Raw genomic sequence first — 19,237 nt, 5'->3', positions numbered from 1 at the left:
TGCCCCGAGCGGGGTGAGCGCGCAGCGAGGCCGGGCGGCCGTGGGGTGTCCCCGCCGCCCATCACCCCCGTGCAGGGCGGGGGGGGCACAGAGGAGCATGGCGGGCCAGACACGGCCAGGCGCCCAGCCTGGGCACCCCGTCTCAGCATGGCCCCAATACCAGGGCTGCCCTGCCCACTCGTGCCAGCGTGCAGGGGCTAGGCTGGCAGAGGCTGGGGCACCCACTGCCCTCCCCCTCTGAGCCTTCCTGGCCAGCGGGCACAGCGGACATCATGCCCGCCTTGTACATAGTGTAAAATCTCTCTGGCCCCCGTCTCACTGCGCCTGCCCTGGCTCAGCCGGGCTCGTCGCATAATTTATGGTGCCTGTGGACGGGGGTCCCAATATATTTATTAAAACCAGAGATATTGCCCACCCAACTCCCCGCCTCTTCCTAGCATCAGCAGGCACAGGGCTGTGCTCCCGCATCCCATGCTGGGCTCCGGTGGGATCTGCAGGTGCTGGCCTTGCTGGGTTTGGGGATGCATATGCTTGGGTGGGGGTGTTTGGGGGGTATGGGGCCTGGGAGCCAGTGCCAGGCTCAGAGCACCCCCGGTGGGCTGTGGGGTGGTGCTTGTAGGGTGGCACTGGACAGGACCAGAGCAGGATCCAGTGCCCGCAGCCGGGCCCGCAATGCCAGCCCTGCTTGTGTCCATGGTGGGGGTTGCAGATGCAGCGCCTGGCGACGGTGCCTGCTGGCACAGGGACAGTAGGGCTCTGTCCCCTGCACCTCCGTGGTGGCACAAAGAGACCAGCCCAGGGCCCCAAGCCAGCTGACGCCCACAGAGGCGCCGGCCCGCAGCACCCACAGCAAGCTGAGTGCCACACAGCCACCCATACTGGTGCCAGGGCAGACCACGGTGCGTGCTCTGGGGCAGCGCTCCCCCAGTCATCCCAGTACAGCTGCACTGGACTAAGGCCTTAAGTGGCTCATGAGGCCCATGGGAGCCCCAGTGCTGCCACCTGCCCTTCAGTCCCCACTCTAGGGGACTGGGGCACCTCTGGGGACATGGCTGTGCTGTGCGGGGATACAGTGGGATGACTGGCACAGCACTAGAGCTATACTGGGCTATACTGGAACAGTGCCAGAGCTGCAGGGAAAGTAACACTGGGTTCTACTGGGACAGCGCTGAGGCATACTGGCACAACACCACCACCATAGTGGGACAGTGTTAGCCTATACTGGGACTGCACCAGAGGCGACACTGGGCTAGACTGGGGTAATAGTAGGGCAATAGGAGGATGGCACTGGGGCATACCGGACTGGCACAGACCCCTGGGTGCTGAGCCGGGTGTCCTGCCCACAGCCACACGGATGCCTGTGCCAGCAGGGTGGCAGCATCCGTGGTGGCCTTGCAGCGTGCTGGTGGCCCGCAGCCGGGCACACTGGTGGCAGAGGGCAGAGCGAGTGTCCTGGCACAGGGCTGCCCCTCCGGATGAGCGTCACGGCTGCCACGGGGCAGTGCCAGGAGCTGACAAGTGAGGAGGGAGCTCCGTGCCCAGGGACACAATTAGCGGGCAGCCCATTTTATCACCTCCCTGCCGCAAACCGGTTCATGTCCAGCGATGAACCCTCCTGGGCTGGCGCAGGGCATATCCCAGCCCCCAGTCCAGCCATCATCACCCACCCTTGGGGGTGCCGACGTCAAACTGGAGGGTGGCACCCGGGCGGCAAGAACTAGCCCATTCCCGGTCTTGCAGCACCAGCTGGGCAGTGCCACGGCTCCATCTTTCCCTGCACTCGGTTCTTGCCACGAAGGTGCCATGCGGTGCCCCAGGGAGGAGGGCAAGCTCAGCCCTGCCAGCTGCGCCAGCTGCCCCTGAGCCCGTGGAGGTGGTGAGACGGAGGTCCCGGCAGCCAACCTGCCATGCCGAGTGCCTTGCCCAAGGATTGCCCGTGCCAAGCGCTGCCCGTGTGCCCCTCTGGAGAGGGCTGAGCTGCTGCTGTCCAGCGGGTTCGGCAGCAAAGAGCAGAGCCCACCTTCCTTCCCTGGGGCTGGCAGTCCCAGGACGCTGAGCAGCACCATGGTAAGGACAAGCTCCCTGCCAGCTTTGGGGTACCTCTGGTGAGCCCCCGCAGTGCCGAGGGGGGTGCATCCACGGGTCCCCCTGTGCCCTCAATGCCAATACCTCAGGCACTCTGCCCCCCAGATCTGCCCCCCAGCCAGGCATGGCCATGAGCATCGGGGCTGGCTGCCTGCGGTGCCCCCGGCGCGGTCCTCCCTGCCCCCGCCCTGCTGCCCACATCCCCCCGGGGACAAACCACGCGGAAGCAGGGACCAGTGGCAGTGCCAGCCCCACGCCAGCCCCTCGTGCCCGTGGGAAGGGGGAGCAATGTGTCCCACAGAGAGCTGTACCCGCCGTCACCCCACGCCAGCTTTTACCCCCGCCCTGCACCCACCGGCTGCCCACGGGTGCCATCCTCAGCCGGGAAACCCGCGGACAAAGACCACGGGTGGAAGGGACCCCGCTGCAGGGCAGAGCCCCCCGGCCGGGCACCCCCTGCCCCTGCCCGGCGCTGGGTGCTCGGCGCTGGCTGCCGGTGCCGGGCGCTGCGGGCGGAGGCGGAGCGCGGCCACTCCCTCCCCCGGGCAGTGCCCCGGGCCCGCCCCGCACGGCCCGGGAGGAGCCGCCGCCGCGGGCACCGGCACCGGCACGGCCAGGAGCGGCGGCAGCAGCGGCGCCATGGCCTCCGAGAGCGAGGCGCAGCGGGCGCTGCAGTATGAGCAGACCCTGGTGAGTGCGGCCGGCACCGGGCACCGGGGGGGGGGGGGGGCACTGGGGGCGCCGGGGGGCACCGGGCAGCGGGGGGGCACTGGGCGCGGCGGGGCGCGGCGGCACGCCTGGGGGAGATGGGCGGTTTGGGGGTGCTGCCCTGCTCGGGGTGGCAGTGCCGATGAGCTCCGTGGTGCCCGGTTTGGGGTGCCGTCTGCGGGCTGTGGCTGGACAAGGCACCGGGGCAGGGGTACCACCCCGCAGCCCCTCCGGCGGTGGAGGAGCCCAACTGAGCCCCTACTCCCAGGGCAGGACTTTTGCACTCACTTCATCCTTCCCCCCCAAAAACCCATCATCACTGAGGGGGGTGATGCCCACCCTGTGGGGGGCTCCCAGAGGCACCGCCCAGGCACCCTTCACCCCCGTGCGCTGTGCATCCCCAGCCCTCTGCCCCCAAGATAGTGTATCTCCCCCGCCTGCAACCTTAGCCCCATGTTTACGATGCCTTCGCCTTCGAGGCCTCCCCACTGGCACCCGGGTGCCCAGCTGCCCGGGGGTGTCCTCCCTCCCCACCGTGCCTGCAGCCCCTCCACTGCCCATGGCCCTCGGACATCCCGGGCAAAGGTGCTTCTCCCTGGCCTCTGCTTGGGACAGTGCCCGGGGCGGCTCAGCAAATGGGTACTTTGCCCTGGAAAAGGCATTCAGACAGACGGGGCTGGGGAGGTGGGCAGGGAAGGAGGGGTTGAGCCACTGCAGGGCACCCGTGCCCATGGCTGCCTGCGTTTGCCAAGAGCCTGAGCTGGTTGCTGGAAGTGGAGCTGGCCCTGCTGAGGCTTGCCCACCCAGCATGTGGGCACGGGGCAGCATGGGGGCACTGGTGTGCCGGCCAACCTCCGCATCGTCTTTCCCAGCACCCAAAGCCCTGGTTCTGGGGATCCCCCTCAGTGCCCACCCCAAGCTGCCCCCTTCCCCATCGCTGTTGGGTGGCTGCGGGGCACCGGCCAGCCATGGGAGCCCTGGCTGTGCTGGCGTCTCCACGATCTTATCAGCCCCATGGTGCCTCCCCAGCAGGGCTGAGCCAGGGAGCAGCCGGGGGCACGAGCAGGGGTGCACGGCACTGTCCGATGCAAGCCGTGGGGGTGCCTCTTCCCTGCCCCCACCAGCACCAGACTGCCCCCCTCGGTGCTGTGTCCATGGTGGGTGGGCAGAGAGGCCAGCCCAGCCGGGCACTGCGGGACGGAAGAGCCTGTGGGCAGCGTGGGACGGGAGAGGCACACTGGGCTGGCATCTGGGCAGCCTTGCATGGTGCTGGCAGACTTTGCCCTCCTTTCCTCCGGGCGGGGTAGCACCCGTGCCCTGGGTGCCCCAGGGCGCCCATCCCCATGGCCTTCAGGCTGCAGCGAGACTCATGAAACCTCCTGGGGCTCATGGGTGAGGCTTCTGTCCCACAGTCTCACGCCTGGCTTTCGGGAGCCGCCTGGGCACATGCCAGGCACGAGGGGCGCCCAGCCCTCCCGATTGCATCTGAGCCACCACCAGCTCCTGCTGGCACCTGCCAGGAGGGTCAGGATCCAGCTGCAGCGTGGCATGGGCTGGTCTGAGCTGGACTGCCCTGGGGACAGCCCTGGAGACAGCTCTTGTGGCCCGTGCCCACAGCCGGGGCATCACAGCCGGGCTGCAGGGCTGTGCCCAGCCATGCTCAAAGAGCCCTGTCCCCACCCCACGTTCTTACACCCCCCCCCCCCAAGATTTCACCAACCCTGGGGTGCCATGGCCATGGTGCCACTGAGGGCTGGCACAGCCCTAGCCCTAAAGGTCTCCCCAGGCCGCAGCGTCCCTCCCTAGGGACCCCATGCTGGGGGGTGCCCGTGAGAACCCCCGGCCATGCCAAGGGTGCCAGGGTGCGCACCAGTCCCGGTGCCCCCCTCATGCCAGGCTGCCGTGGCGGGGAGCAAAGGGCCCCCGGGGGGCGGGAGGGATTAAGCTTGACAAACTGCCCTTGTTCACTGCGGAGCCACTCAGGGCGATTAGAGCCCGGCTAAGACGGGCAGCGTGACATACACCCCCCCAGCCCTCTGCCAGCCCGGGTGACCCCACCCCCCTGCCTTTGAATATCTCCCCCAGGCTCACAGTTTTGGGGGGAAGGTTGGCTGGCATCAGCTGTGTGGAGGTGGGCACCACTGCCAGGCAAGCTCGGTGCTATGGGACAGGGTGGCACGGGGACATGGTAGTGCCAGATGCCAGCGACCGCCCCAGGCACCGCATCACCCAGGCGCAGCGGGCACCGCGGGCTGGCACAGCTCAGGGGCTGCGGCACGGCTGGTGCCTGCAGTGCAGGAGCCCGGGACCGACATAGCGGCCTTGGCCCGCGCCCGTGTCCCCGGGTGCCCCCCCACCAGCCCCCCCGCCCCATGCCCGCTCCCTGCCGGCCCGGCACTGTGATTGTTCAGCTGCTTCACGGCGGAGGCCGGAGTCCCGGGGCTGTTTGTGTTTCAAAAGGCCTTTGTGGAAAAATAACCAGAGCGGGAGGAGGAGGAGGAAGGAGAGAGCCCACCACTGGCCTTCACCACAGACCTACGGTCGTGCCAGGGCTGCGGGCACCTCGGCTGGGGCTGCCCAGCACAGGGCACCCCTGGGATCCCATGTCCTGCCTGTGGGGCCGTGGCACAGGGCAGCAAGGTGGCACAGGGGCAGCAGGGTGGCACGGGGTGGCACAGGGTAGCAGGGTGGCATGTCCCCTTCACGTGCATCCCCATTGTTGCAAGGGGGTTAGCTGCAAACAGGGGCAGAGGGGGAGCAAAATCCTCCCACCCCCAACCAGGCTGGACCCCCTGGGACTAGGCATCCCTCCGGATGCCCCAATACCCGGGGGGGCAGTGTGCCAGCCTCTGGCACGGCCCCAGGGGGTGGGCACGGGACTGATTCGGGAGCACTCAGCCTGGGTTGCCCCGGTCCCGACCAAGGCTGGCCGTGGGGCAGCAGCGGGGCCAGGGGAGGCGGCCGCTTGGCTGGGGTACAGCACTCCTCGGGGTGCCGGCCCGTTTCATCTTCCAGAGGAAACAAGCTTCACCCGAAGGGAGCCTTTGAACACTGGGCCCCGTGCGGGGCCGGGGTCCTCCTCTGGCAGCTGATGCTGAATCCAGCCCCCGAAGTGGCCATGCCAGCATCTCCACCCGGCTCGTGCCTCCCCCACGGCACATTTCCATAGGGCGAGGAGCTGCTGAGCAGGAGTTTGGGGGGAAATCCATGCCAGGAGGGGGTCAGTAATGGAAATCGATGTGTGTCCCCCCCGCCTGCCTCCCCCCCCCCCCCCCCCCCCCCCCGCTGCTGAGCACAACCCAGGTATTAGACAGCGGAGAATCCACCTGGCGCCACTCTGGCTTCTTTCTGCTCCCTGCCAAAGGGACCTGGGCAGGAGTGATGCCCCGTGGGAAATGCACCTTCATGCTGTCCCCACGGGGAGCTGACACGTGCCAGCAGGGCAGGGGGGTGTGAACGGGACCCAGCCATCCGGGGCAGGCACCGCCGCTGGCAGCCAGGGCTGGGCTGCCCACGTGCCAAGCGCGGTGCCCACCCGTGGCATTGCCCCTCCGCCAGGCGCCGGCACGGGCCGTGCCGGAGAGGACGGCGGCTGCGCCCCGGCTGGGCAGCCACGCGCTGCGCTGGCATGGCACGGCGGGTGGGCACACCATCGGCATGGGGCTCACGTCGCCCCGACGTGGGAGCCTGGCAGGGGCCCCCGTGGCCCTGAAGCCTCCCTTTGTGCTGGGCCAACCTCTGGCGCTTGGCATTCAGGTCATGCTGGGGGGAGCGAGGCGGAAACCAAGCAACCGAGTCCTTGGCTGTGCCCGCCAGCGCGGGACAAATGCCCCTGGCTCGACGGGGAGGATGGGCACAAAGAGCTCCTGGCTGGCATGGGAGGCACTGCCAGGGTCACTCCCCTGCCAGGGCCAGGCCACGTGCTGTGGCCAGGCAGGAGGCACCCAAGCAGTAAGGGGTGCCCCCCACGTGGACATGGAGCCCCTTACACCCCCTTGCTCCTGAAATCCTCTCCTCACGGCTCAGGGACCACCCCATGCCCGATGCCGTGCCCCCGTCTCCCTTGGGACTTGGGGTATGTCCTGCCCCCGCCACTGCTCTCCTGCCTCCCTGCTGCTGGCTGAGACCAGCCAGCTCGTGTCACAAGTAACTTGCCAAGCCTGCCTCCTGGAGCGGGGGACCCAACCCTGCTTTTAGTGATGCCAAGGGGAGGCACCTGCAGAGCGCCAGCACAACCCCAATACCAACCCTCTGAGAGACTCCCGGCCAGGCTGGCATTGCTCCCATTGCCACAGGCTCTTCCCCACCCTTGGCCAGCCCAGCCCGGTGCCCGGGGCACCTGGGCAGGGCCGGTGACTGGTACCAGCGGTGCCGGCTGCTGGCACTGGGCACGTGGGCGAAATGATCGCCACCGATCCCCGCACGCCTTATCTGCCTGGCCCCTTCTCACGCCCCGGTGAGCAGCTGGGGACCCCCCAGATGCACTGCTGCCCCTTCCCCTGGGGGTTCCATGGCCACCTGCCCCCTCGCCTAGCACCCCGCAGTGCTGGGAGGCCACGCCAGCATGCCTGCTGCTCCCCTGCCTCAGTTTCTCCACTTGGGCGCAGGAGCCAGGCTGCCAGCCCCCCCTGACGCTCCTACCCGCTCCTTCTCCCCCAGATGTATGGGCGCTATACGCAGGACCTGGGCACCTTTGCCAAGGACGAGGCGGCCCGGCTGCGGCTGCAGCAAGGCCACAGGGAGGGGGGCACCCCCCGGCCACGACGCCCCTCCGAGCTGCTGGAGTACACCCAGGGTCGCTGTGCCCCCTGCCGTGGTAAGGGCCACCGGGGATGGGGACACAGGGGGGCACACCGGTGGACACAGCCCCACAGCAGCACGTACTCTGCATGGCTGCCCACCCAGCCTCAGTGGCGGCGGGTAGGGTTTCTCCGGCTGTCATGGGACACCGGCACCAAGGACAATGCCACCTGCCCGCCAGGCAGCGGGGACACAATGGCCCAGAATAGCTGCCAGGACCAGTGCCCCCAGCCCCTCTGCCTGGGGCTGTGCCAGGGGGGCTGTGCTGGTGGGAGGTGCACGCCCCGCGGCGCCGTGTGCGGCTGTGCACAGCCAGAGCCCACCGTTCCTGCCTGCCGGTGGTTGTCGTGTGGCTGTGATGGCTGGGCCTGGCAGTGCTCCTGCATCGGCTGGTGCCGGCAGTGCGGGATCGGTGCCGGCGGTCCAGCCTGGCCCCACCGCCCCGGTGTGCCCATCCTCGGGGCATCCAGCCCTGAGCCTGCCCTTGTGCCCACAGTCTGCGCCTTGCAGTGCCAGCGGTTCCTCATCTCCAAGGTGGGCGAGGACTGGGTCTTCCTCATCCTCCTGGGGCTGGTCATGGCACTGGTCAGCTGGGCCATGGACTTCGCCATCGCCACCTGCCTCCAAGGTGAGCATGCACCGGTGGGATCCCCACGGGGGCAGGGGATGGCCATGCCACAGGGCCGGGCCGGGCCGGGCACCTTACCACCATTCACCTGCCTTGGCCAACTGTGCCCGCAGCCCAGAAGTGGATGTACGGGGGCCTGGACACCAACGTGCTGCTGCAGTACCTAGCCTGGGTCACCTACCCCACCGTGCTCATCACCTTCTCAGCCGGCTTCACCCAGATCCTTGCCCCCCAGGCTGTGGGTAGGGCATCAGGGGGGCTGCCTGTGCTCTAACGGCATGTTCCCTCCCTGGGGCTGTGGGCTGGCAGCTGCATGGGTGTCCTCCTGAGCTATGGGGTTGATGGTCCTGAGGGTCTTCCAAGAGCTACGGGATGGTCTTCAGAGGGTGTCTTGGGGGCTATGGGGTGGATGTCCTCCTGGGCTATGGGGTTGGGGTTCTGGGGGTCTTCCAAGAGCTATGGGCTGGTCTTCAGAGGGTCTCCTGTGGGCTATGGCACTGGGGTCCCCACAGGGCTATGGGTTGGGGTATCCCTACATGGCCATGGGGCTGTTCCTGCAGACTGTACTGTGGGGCGAGGTGTCTCTGGGGTCATCCTATGGCAGTGGAGGATGGCAGAGTGTCAGGGATCCCCCCAGAACTATGGGGCAGGGGCTCCCCAGTGTCACCCTCCACGGCCATGGGTCAGGGCTGTCTCCACGGTGCCAGGCTCGGGGATCCCTGAGATGAAGACCATCCTGCGGGGTGTCGTGCTGAAAGAGTACCTCACCTTCAAGACCTTCGTGGCCAAGGTGATCGGGCTGACGTGCGCCCTGGGTAGCGGCATGCCCCTGGGCAAGGAGGTGAGGGCAGTGCCCGGGGCAGGGCAGGCAGGGGGCTGGGGGGCCACTGTCCTCAGCTCCCCTGCTGTCCCCACAGGGTCCCTTTGTCCACATCGCCAGCATGTGCGCGGCCCTGCTCAGCCGCTTTCTCTCCCTCTTCGGGGGCATCTACGAGGTGAGTGGGGTGGGATGGCCCCAGGGGGGCTCCGCCTGTGCCCCCCAGCAGGGTTGGCAGTGCCCGGGGCAGGGGACGCAGTGCCCGCTCACCCCCGGCTCGCCCGCAGAACGAGGCAAGGAACATCGAAATGCTGGCGGCCGCCTGCGCCGTCGGTGTCGGCTGCTGCTTTGCTGCACCCATCGGAGGTAGGGTCACCCCGGGCCCCCTGAACCCCCATGCACACCCCACCCGGGCACAGGGGTCTGCCCAGAGAGGTGAGGAGGACCCCCAGGACGGCTAGCATGGGAGAGGGCAGTGCCACTCAGCGGGGAGGAGGAAGGGAGACACAGGCACCATCCTCCTGGAGGTGTAATGTCTGCTTTCGTCCTCTCCCCTGCCGCCCTGCGCTCCAGGGAGCTCCCCACTCCGGCCCCGCTGAGCCCTGCCCGTAGGTTGGTGACGTGTCCAACTCTTTCCTTGCCCCCTGCCTGCTGTGCTGCCCTATCCAACTGTCCATCCATCTGCGTGCGCCCCCTCCACCCCAGCGCCACCCACCATATCTCTGCTCACGTCCCCATGCTACCCTCTTGCTCATGCCAACTTCTGCTCTGCCATGCCCACTGCCACCAGCCGGGAACCGGCTGTGCACTTTGCCAGGGAAGCCCTTGAACCCTCCCATAGCGTGTCTGCGGACCGTGCACGAGTGTGGGCTCGGGATGGGAAGCATGCCAGGCGCTGGGGGCCTGCCTGGGTTTTGTCGCCTCCCTTGTGCACTTCCCCCCCGGTGCCAGGCGTCCTCTTCAGCATCGAGGTCACCTCCACCTTCTTCGCCGTCCGCAACTACTGGCGCGGCTTCTTTGCCGCTACCTTCAGTGCCTTCATTTTCCGTGTCCTCGCTGTCTGGAACAAGGACGAAGGTATCTCCGGTGGGGTGGGGGGCACGGGGGTCCCCCCGCTTGGCCCTGCTGACTCCCACTACCCCCCCAGAGACAATCACGGCGCTGTTCAAGACCCGGTTCCGCCTCGACTTCCCCTTTGACCTGCAGGAGCTGCCTGCCTTCGCCGTCATTGGGTGAGTGCGGCCACCCCAGCACCCATCCCATGGCCCTGGGGTAGCAGCGGCGGAGCTGGTGGTGGTGGTGGCGGTGGTGGTGGCAGCAGGCCACCTGGGTGCTCATCCCCCCCCCGCCCCGGCCCAGGATCGCCAGCGGCTTCGGGGGCGCGCTCTTCGTCTACCTCAACCGCAAGATCGTGCAGTTCATGCGCCGCCAGAAGACCATCAACCGCTTCCTCATGAAGAAGTAGGTGCCTGGTGGTCCTCAGAACCAGGGTGGTGGAGCCGGGGCTTCACCGGCATCACCCCCACCCTATGCCACCCCACCAGGCGCCTGCTCTTCCCTGCCCTGGTGACGCTGCTCATCTCCACGCTGACCTTCCCGCCCGGTTTTGGACAGTTCATGGCTGGCCAGGTACCAGCTGTGGGTTGACAAGATGGTCCCCACCCCGGGGCCACCGCCAGCCCTGGCTGACCCCTGCCCCTCGCCAGCTCACCCAGAAGGACACCCTGGTGACGCTGTTCGACAACCAGACGTGGGCCAAACAGGGGCTCAGCGATGAGTTCGAGTACTTGGGCATCCTGGAGGCCTGGCGCCACCCCCGCTCCAACGTCTTCATCACCCTCGTCGTCTTCATCCTCATGAAGGTGGGTGCCTCCTGCCTGTGCCAGCCCCGGGGTGCCACCAGGAGGCTCTGGGGAGGGGCTCCTGGATGATACCAGGGAGGTGCAGGTGGTTGCCAGCAAGGCGGCACTGGAAGGCACTGGGTGGCTGCTCCCAGAGGCCACCAAGGTGTTGGCTGGGTGCCACCGACATGCCGTCAAAGAGATCTTGGCTGGGAGCCACCAAAGTGCCAGGAGAAGGTGCTGGCGGCGTGCCCCCAGGTGCCACCAGGGAGGTGCTGGTTGTCTGCTCCCAGGTGCCACTGGGGAGGTGCTGGCAGGGTGCCCCGGGGAGGTGCGGGGCTGCCCCTTGGCACAGTGCAGTGCCCACGTGCTGCTCCACGGCAGCCAGCTGTGGGGCACGGCGGCGGCGGGAGGCAGGGCTGGGACGGGGGGAACAACTAACGGGTGCCTGGGTCCCCTGTGCAGTTCTGGATGTCGGCCCTGGCCACCACCATCCCAGTGCCCTGCGGAGCCTTCATGCCCGTCTTCGTCATTGGTAAGAGTCTGTACCCCATGCGGGCACAGCGGGAGGAGGGAGCTGCCTGCCAGACCATGCTGGGGCACCCCTGGGTGTCCCCTTAACCAGCAGGGAAAGGGCAGAGGAGAGGGCGCGAGGCTGGATCGGGTGCCAGGAGAGCCCTTGCACCCACTCCCAGCCTCTCTCTGTGTGCAGGGGCAGCCTTTGGGCGCCTGGTGGGGGAAAGCATGGCAGCCTGGTTCCCCGACGGTATCCACACCGACAGCAACACGTACCGCATCGTGCCGGGGGGCTACGCCGTGGTGGGTAAGCACCAGGCTGGCACGGCGACACCACAGTGGGCATCACTTGGAGATGCTCCAAAAGGAGCCAGTGGGTTCCCCAGGGCTGAGGTGGTGTCCCCAGGGACTGGGTGTGATCCCACCATCAGGGATGTCCCCAGGAGGTCCCAAAGGCTTGGGGTGTGGCGGATGCCCCAGGTTGGGGACCCAGCCCTGCAGGCAGCACCTGACAGCAGCCCCCGTGTCTCTCGGGGACGGGCGCAGGAGCGGCTGCGCTGTCGGGCGCCGTCACCCACACGGTGTCCACGGCCGTCATTGTCTTCGAGCTGACGGGGCAGATCTCTCACATCCTGCCCGTCATGATCGCCGTCATCCTGGCCAACGCGGTGGCCCAGAGCCTCCAGCCCTCCCTCTACGACAGCATCATCCGCATCAAAAAGCTGCCCTACCTCCCCGAGCTGGGCTGGGGCCACCACGAGTGAGTGTGTGTCCCCTGCCCTGTCCCCAAGCCCCTCACCAGGCACGAGAGGAGGGAGTGGCATCACCCTGAGGGCACCGTTACCCACCCCGGGCAGGAAATACAATGTGCGGGTGGAAGACATCATGGTGCGGGACATCCAGTATGTCACCCTCAACTGCAAGTACCGGGACCTGCAGCACGTCCTGCACAGCACCAAGATGAAGAGCCTGCCGCTGGTGGAGTCGGCTGGTGAGATGCGGAGAGGGGGCTGTGCCCGTGCCCACCCTGGCCGTGGGATGTGCTGGGATGGGGCGGGGGGGCAATGGCAAAGGCGGCGTCGGGAGCCAACATGGCCCCTTGCTGCTGCCGGCAGAGTCCATGATCCTGCTGGGCTCCATCGAGCGGGCGCAGCTGGGGGCCCTGCTCAGCCACCAGCTCAGCCCCCAGCGCCGGCTCCAGGCCCTGCGGCAGAAGGCGCTGGCCGAGGATGGGCACCGGCTCTCCGACGCCAGCATCCGCTTCCAGGTGAGGGGGGGCAGCTGCCTCGGGGGATGCCCAGCCACAGTGCCCCCCGCTGCCATGCCCCCACCACCCCATCCCCTTGCAGATCAGCACAGAGGCCTCCTCGGGTGCCCCCACCCGTGCTGCCTTCCGCAAGCCCCTGAAGCCAGCGCTGAAGCGGGTGCCCAGTGGCCTGGTTGAGACCTCCCCGGGTGAGTCTGTGCCCGCCCCCCCCCAGCCCCTGCCTGCACTCCCCCGCTGACACCCCCTCCCCGCCCGCAGCCGGCACCGCCGACCACACCGGCATCGCCCTCAAGAGCCTCTTCTGTGCCAACACTGCCGCAGAGCCCACTGAGGTGAGCGCCTGGCCCTGCCTGGCCCTGCCCATCCCTGCCTGGCCCTTTCTACCCACTGCCATCCTTTCCCATCACTCCCATCCCTTCCCACTCCTTCCCAGTCCTTCCCAGTCCTGCCCATCCCTGACCATCGCTTTCCATCCCTTCCTACTCCTGCCCATTTCTCCCCATCCCTTTCCATCCCTTCCCACTCCTTCCCAGTCCTGCCCATCCCTGACCATCCCTTTCCATCCCTTCCCAGTCCTGCCCATCCCCGACCATCGCTTTCCATCCCTTCCTACTCCTGCCCATTTCTCCCCATCCCTTTCCATCCTTTCCCACTCCTTCCCAGTCCTGCCCATTTCTCCCCATCCCTTTCCATCCCTTCCCACTCCTTCCCAGTCCTGCCCATCCCTGACCATCGCTTTCCATCCCTTCCCACTCCTTCCCAGTCCTGCCCATCCCTGACCATCGCTTTCCATCCCTTCCCACTCCTTCCCAGTCCTGCCCATCCCTGACCATCGCTTTCCATCCCTTCCCACTCCTTCCCAGTCCTGCCCATCCCCGACCATCGCTTTCCATCCCTTCCTACTCCTGCCCATCCCTGCCCATCCCTTTCCATCCCTTCCCACTCCTTCCCAGTCCTGCCCATCCCTGCCCATTGCTTTCCATCCCTTCCTACTCCTGCCCATTTCTGCCCATCACTTCCCATCCTTTCTTATCCCTGCCCCATCCTGCCCACCACTGCCCGTTCTTGTCCCATCTTTCCCCTCCCTGCCCCTCCCTGCCTGTCCCATCCCTCCCATCCCTGCCCATCCCTGACTGTCCCATCCCATCCCTGCCCATCCCTGCCCGTGGCACCACCACGCCGTGCCCTAACGCCGCTGTCTCTCCCGCGTGGCGCCAGGCCCAGGGCACGGCCTATCGCAAGGCCAAACGCGTCCGCATTTCCATTACGGTAAGCTGCAGCCAATCGCAGGCTGGGCACGGCTCCTCTCAGCCAATCGGAGCCCAGCATGGATTCTCCGAATCAATCAGGGGCCTGGCAAGATTCTGCTTGGCCAATCATGTTTGGCCTGTGTCCGTACAGCCACTCTCAGACTGTCCCGATTTTGCTCAGCCAATCACAGTGTGCGCCCTCCCAGTCCCAAATCTTCCTGGCGAATCATAATGTGACCTGGAGCCTCTCGGCCAATCACAGCCATGGGATTTGCCCCACTTTCCTCAGCCAATCATGGCACAGCCTGCATTCTCTCCACCAATCACAAACCTTGCTTGTCCTGCCTTGGCCAATTGTGGTGTGACCTATGTCCTCTCAACCAATCGTCTTACCTGACCCGTGCCCTGCCCGCAACCTGCCCACGTGCTGCCTGCCTGTGCTGCCCGCACCCTGCCCCACCACTGCTGCTGTGCTGCCCGCACCCTGCCCCGCCACTGCTGCCGTGCTGCCTGCACCCTGCCCAACCACTGCTGCCTGTGCTGCCCGCACCCTGCCCCGCCACTGCTGCCGTGCTGCCCACACCCTGCCCCACCACTGCTGCTGTGCTGCCTGCACCCTGCCCCGCCACTGCTGCTGTGCTGCCCACACCCTGCCCCACCACTGCTGCCTGTGCTGCCCACACCCTGCCCCGCCACTGCTGCCGTGCTGCCCGCACCCTGCCCCACCACTGCTGCCTGTGCTGCCCACACCCTGCCCCACCACTGCTGCCGTGCTGCCCGCACCCTGTCCAACCACTGCTGCTGTGCTGCCCACACCCTGCCCCACCACTGCTGCCTATGCTGCCCACACCCTGCCCAACCACTGCTGCCTGTGCTGCCCGCACCCTGCCCCACCACTGCTGCCTGTGCTGCCCGCACCCTGCCCCACCACTGCTGCTGTGCTGCCCACACCCTGCCCAACCACTGCTGCTGTGCTGCCCGCACCCTGTCCAACCACTGCTGCCGTGCTGCCCGCACCCTGCCCCACCATTGCTGCCGTGCTGCCTGAAGCCTCGCTGCGCCCTGCCTCCACCCTGCCTGCGCCCTGCCTGCAGCCGCGTGCAGAGCTGCCTGCCGGGCCACTCACGCTCGCCCCTTTTGCAGGAGGAGATGGATCTGGGTGACAAGATGACCGCGGTGGAGGTGAGGGGGTGGGCAGGGGCAGGCAGGACCCTCCTGCCCACGGGGACCCAGGAGATCCCAACGGGGTGCCGAGGCATGGCGGAGGGGCAATGCCCCCGCAGTGCTGGGTGCAGGGAGGGTGGACGGCCTTCGCTGGTACCCTGGGGGGGCTGTGCCCCCTCGCCCTGCCCCATAGCGTGTCCCCCCACCCAGATCCTGGAGTGGGAGGAGCAGCAGCTGGACCAGCTGGTGGACTTCAGCAGTGCCAAGATCGACCCCGCGCCCTTCCAGCTGGTGGAGCACACCTCGCTGCACAAGGTGCGCCTGTGCTCCCCCAGACCCCGCCCAGACACCCCCCCCCGGACCCCCAACTAAGCCCCTCTTCCTGCAGACCCACACCGTCTTCTCACTGCTGGGGCTGGACCATGCGTACGTCACCAGCATCGGGCGCCTGGTGGGCATGGTGTCCCTCAAGGAGGTGAGCGGGCGGGCGGTGGGGTGGGGGGCACGGGGTGGGGGGGGGGCCAACTGGAGCCGCCTACCCATGGGTTTGGGGTGCCCGCAGCTGCGCAAGGCCATCGAGGGCTCACTGACGGCCAAGGGGGTGAAGGTGCGCCCGCCACTCGCCAGCTTCCGTGACAGCACCACCAGCGCCGGTGAGCCCGACACCACCGCCCTGCGTCAGCTCTGGGACTGCCACCAGCACCACCCCATGCCCCGTGAGGCCGGTCCCGGGGGCAACGACGAGGACAACACCACTCCCGAGGGCCAGTGAGACTGGGTGTCCCCCCCATGTCCCCAGGTGCTGCATGGGCCCCCGGCGGGCGCTGGGAGATGCCTGCCCTGTGCCCACCTGTGCCGGGTTTGGCATAGGAGTGGGAACCCTCAATCCAGTGCCACTGCCCCCACCCATGCCAGTGGCTGGCCAGGTGCCCCCCAGCCTGCCCATGGCCCCCCCCTGCCTGCCAGCTCTTGGGGCTTCCCACTTCGCTACCTCTGCACCCCCCCAGCCCTGGTGCCCCCTGGCATAGCCACCACCCTCACCCCCCACACCCACAGGCACCCCAATGCCCCTGCTCAGGGTGGCACATGGGGCAGAGGGGGATCAGGTCAGGGTGCCCACGGGGACATGGGTGGGCACTGCCCCCCTTCCCAGCACCTTATGGCTGGGAAGGGGGGTCTTGCCACCTCTCCACTATGCACCCCACCTCCGTGTAAATACAGAGATTTTTATATTAATTTAATAAAAGGACTTTATAAACAGAGCCAGAGTGCTGAGCGGACGGAGGTGGGGAGGGGGCACAGCCAGCAGGCACCGGCCGAGCCGAGCCACAGCACCAGGATTGGCATCACTTGGGGCAAGAAGCTTTTCTTTACCCAGTGCCAGTTCACAGCGTGGCCTCGCTGCGGTACAGTGGCTGCGGAGGCTCGCCAGGGCGGGCACCGGCACGGCGCCGGGCGGTGATCACCAGTGTGCCGGCCTCGGTGAGGGCGCAGGTCACCGACAGCGGGTCTGTGTCCTCGGGCAGCTGGCACTTGTGGGTGAAGGTGTCACAGACAGTGCCATCCTCGGCCACCTGCAGGGAGGCAGCGCCGGTGTGGTGGGCCATGGCATGGCACAGCACAGCACGGCACGTCACAGCAGCACATGGCATAGTCCCAGTTACCCTAGTGCTAGTGATGGGGCAGCTCCCAGTCACCCTGGCTCCGGCAGGCACCTCAACAGGGCAGTTCCTAGTTACTCAGTGCCTCAGGGGCAATTCCCAGTTACCCCACTGCCAGCAGAGAGCAGCTCCTAGTTGTCTCAGTCCTGGGGTGGGGCAATTTCCAGTTACCCCAGCGCCAGTAGGGACTGTTCCTAATTGCCCCCACCAGCAGAGAATGCAACAGGGCAGGAGTTCCCAGTTGTCCCATTCTCAGTGAGGACAGCTCCCAGTTACCCCAGCGCAGGCAGGGCTCATTCCCAGTTACCCCAGTGCCAGCAGGGGCCATTCCCAGATATCCCAGTGCCAGGGGGGCAGCTCCTAGTTATCCCAGTGCCAGCAGGGGCCATTCTCAGTTATCCCAGTGCAGGAAAGGTGCAGTGGAACAGGAGCTGCTTGTTGTCCCATCATCAGGGGGACAGCTCCCAGTTACCCCAGTGCCAGCAGCGGCCATTCCCAGTTACCTCCCTGCAGGAAGGGGTGCCATGGGGCAGAACCCCCTGTTGCTCCCAGCGGAGGGGGGATGGTGCCCCCCAGGGTGCCTCACCTTCTCAGCCTGGATGGCGACGTGGCAGTTGGAGGTGGTCACCACGATGTCGGGGGGCTCGAACTGGCTGACGTCGGCCACCACCTGGTAGGTGTCACCCTGGGCACGCACCCAGGTGCCCAGGCTGCAGGGGTACAAGGCGCCCGGGGACCCTGCGGGCATTGGGAGGCTGGCGGGCACGGGGGCATGGGGGCACGGTGCCCGGGGGCATGGGGGCACGATGCCCAGGGGCTGGGACACTGGGGGGCTGCAGGAGAAGCTAGGGAGGCACTGGGAGGGGGGCTGGGGGTGGCACTGGGGGTTTAGGAACCTTGGGGATGCTGGGGGGTTGCAGAGGGAACTGGGGCCCCCAGGGGTATGGGGGGGGGGGGTACTGGGTGGCCTGGGGTGGGGGACCAGGGGTAGCAGGAGGCACTGGGGGTTCTGGGGGCACCCAGGGGCACTAGGAGGGTCTAGGGGCACTGGACCACCTGGGATAGTAGGGGAATGGTGCAGGAGGCTGGGGACACAGCGGACAGCCAGGGAAGTCTGGGGGGAGTGGTTTGGGGGGGGCTGGTATTACTGTGGGGCTCTGGGGTTACTGTGGGGCTCCAGGAGTGTACAGAAAAGGGGGGGGGGGGTAACAAGGGACACTGAGGGGTCAGGGTACAGGGGGGGCTGAGGACATCAGGACAGCCAGGAAGGTCTGGGAGGGGTGGGAAAGGACATGGAGGGGTCTGGGGGCACCGGGAGGCTCAGAAGGGTCTGGGGAGGGGGGAGCTGGGGGCCACGGTGAGCCTGGGGACAGCAGGGACACTGGGGATACCAGGGACTGGGGGGGGGGGGGTGCACAAAGGGACTGAGGGGAGAGGGTTGGAGGACAGTCCCAAGAGCCATGGGGCACTTGGGGGGCAGTCAGGCTCCACCCAGTCCCATCCCACGCTGTGCCCAGGCACAGGGCAGCTGGATAACCCTCGCGGGGGGCCCTCCCTGGGGTAGCAGGGACCCCCACCCCCCCATCCCCGGTACCTGGGTACCCAAAGGCCTCGTGTGCCCGCGCCCTGAAGGGGCCGTGCCGCCGGTCGCCCTCGAAGTGGGGCTCGCCATGCCCCTGGCCGTAGGCGCCAATGCGTTCAGCGCGGTACGCAGAGGCCGAGCCGAGCGAGGCCATGGCGCCTGCCGCCCGCGCCCCCCCAAGGCCCCAGCCACACTGAGGGGGCCGGCTGCCTGCCGCCACCGCCAGATGCCCATAATTAGGCACCCTGGCCCCGGGAATGCGAGATAAGGGCCGAGGCCTCACCGTCACCCTGTGGGGACGCGGCAGGGAAGACACGTCGCTGCCACCGCCGGCCTGCCACCCCCTTACTCCCAACCCCCTGGGAAGGAGGTGCCCCCCACCCACAAGAAGAGACGCCCGGCGCAGCGCTCGCACAAGGGACTTTATTCGAGACCTGGCGGGATGGAGGAGGGGGTGCTGGGGTGTGGGCATCCCATGGGTACCCCACAGGTACCGCTGCAGCAGGGTGGGGGGCTCGGGCAGCTCCCGTGGGTATGCACATGCGTGCACATGCACAGACACTCCCAGGTGCGCACACACACACACACGTGCACATACACACGCAGAGCAAAGCCCCCCCCTTAGGCACCCCGTACCCCCCCAGCCTGTCCCAGCATCATGGGGAGCATCCATTGTCCCTGGAAAGGGGATGGTGGTGGGTGGCAGGGAGCCCATCGGCATGGCGTCAGGCCTGCTGGTCCCTGCACCCCCCACAGGTTGGCCATGCAGGGAGAGGGGAGCCAGCCCTACGCCGGGCACCCCATGGTGGGGAGGGGGAACTGGTGCTGTGCCCGGCAGAGGTTGATGGGGGGTGCTGGGGGTGTGGGAGCAGGGGTGTAGTGGGTGCTCAGGGCACCCCGGGGTGCGGGGCCAGGGGA

At 67.4% G+C, this 19,237-nt stretch overlaps 2 protein-coding genes across 2 annotated transcripts; one reads left to right on the top strand and one right to left on the bottom strand.

Annotated features, from left to right (window-relative positions):
• Positions 1-2,209: 2,209 nt before the first annotated feature.
• CLCN2 (chloride voltage-gated channel 2) lies at positions 2,210-15,848 on the top strand. The gene is given in 26 exon segments (XM_059822870.1): positions 2,210-2,422; positions 2,424-2,695; positions 2,697-2,775; positions 7,453-7,609; positions 8,090-8,221; positions 8,335-8,463; positions 8,929-9,062; positions 9,139-9,216; positions 9,326-9,404; positions 9,990-10,115; positions 10,186-10,270; positions 10,398-10,499; positions 10,583-10,667; positions 10,745-10,900; positions 11,345-11,414; positions 11,592-11,702; positions 11,942-12,155; positions 12,253-12,386; positions 12,511-12,662; positions 12,745-12,850; positions 12,921-12,994; positions 13,881-13,931; positions 15,056-15,094; positions 15,287-15,391; positions 15,465-15,551; positions 15,639-15,848. Coding segments are annotated over 26 exon segments (3,180 nt in total).
• Positions 15,849-16,296: 448 nt separating this feature from the next.
• LOC132317707 (heat shock protein beta-7-like) lies at positions 16,297-18,478 on the bottom strand. Its single transcript, XM_059822766.1, has 3 exons — positions 18,332-18,478; positions 17,324-17,475; positions 16,297-16,650 (listed from the first exon to the last, which is right to left on the bottom strand). The coding sequence occupies exons 1-3, from the start codon at positions 18,471-18,473 to the stop codon at positions 16,462-16,464; spliced, it is 483 nt and encodes a 160-aa protein (XP_059678749.1). The 5' UTR covers positions 18,474-18,478; the 3' UTR covers positions 16,297-16,461.
• Between the last annotated feature and the right edge of the window lie 759 nt (positions 18,479-19,237).

This window comes from Gavia stellata, chromosome 11 (assembly GCF_030936135.1).
Source record: "Gavia stellata isolate bGavSte3 chromosome 11, bGavSte3.hap2, whole genome shotgun sequence".
Classification (NCBI taxonomy): Eukaryota; Metazoa; Chordata; class Aves; order Gaviiformes; family Gaviidae; genus Gavia; species Gavia stellata.
Note: the sequence above shows the minus strand (reverse complement) of the source record. Positions and strands in the feature narration are given on the sequence as shown.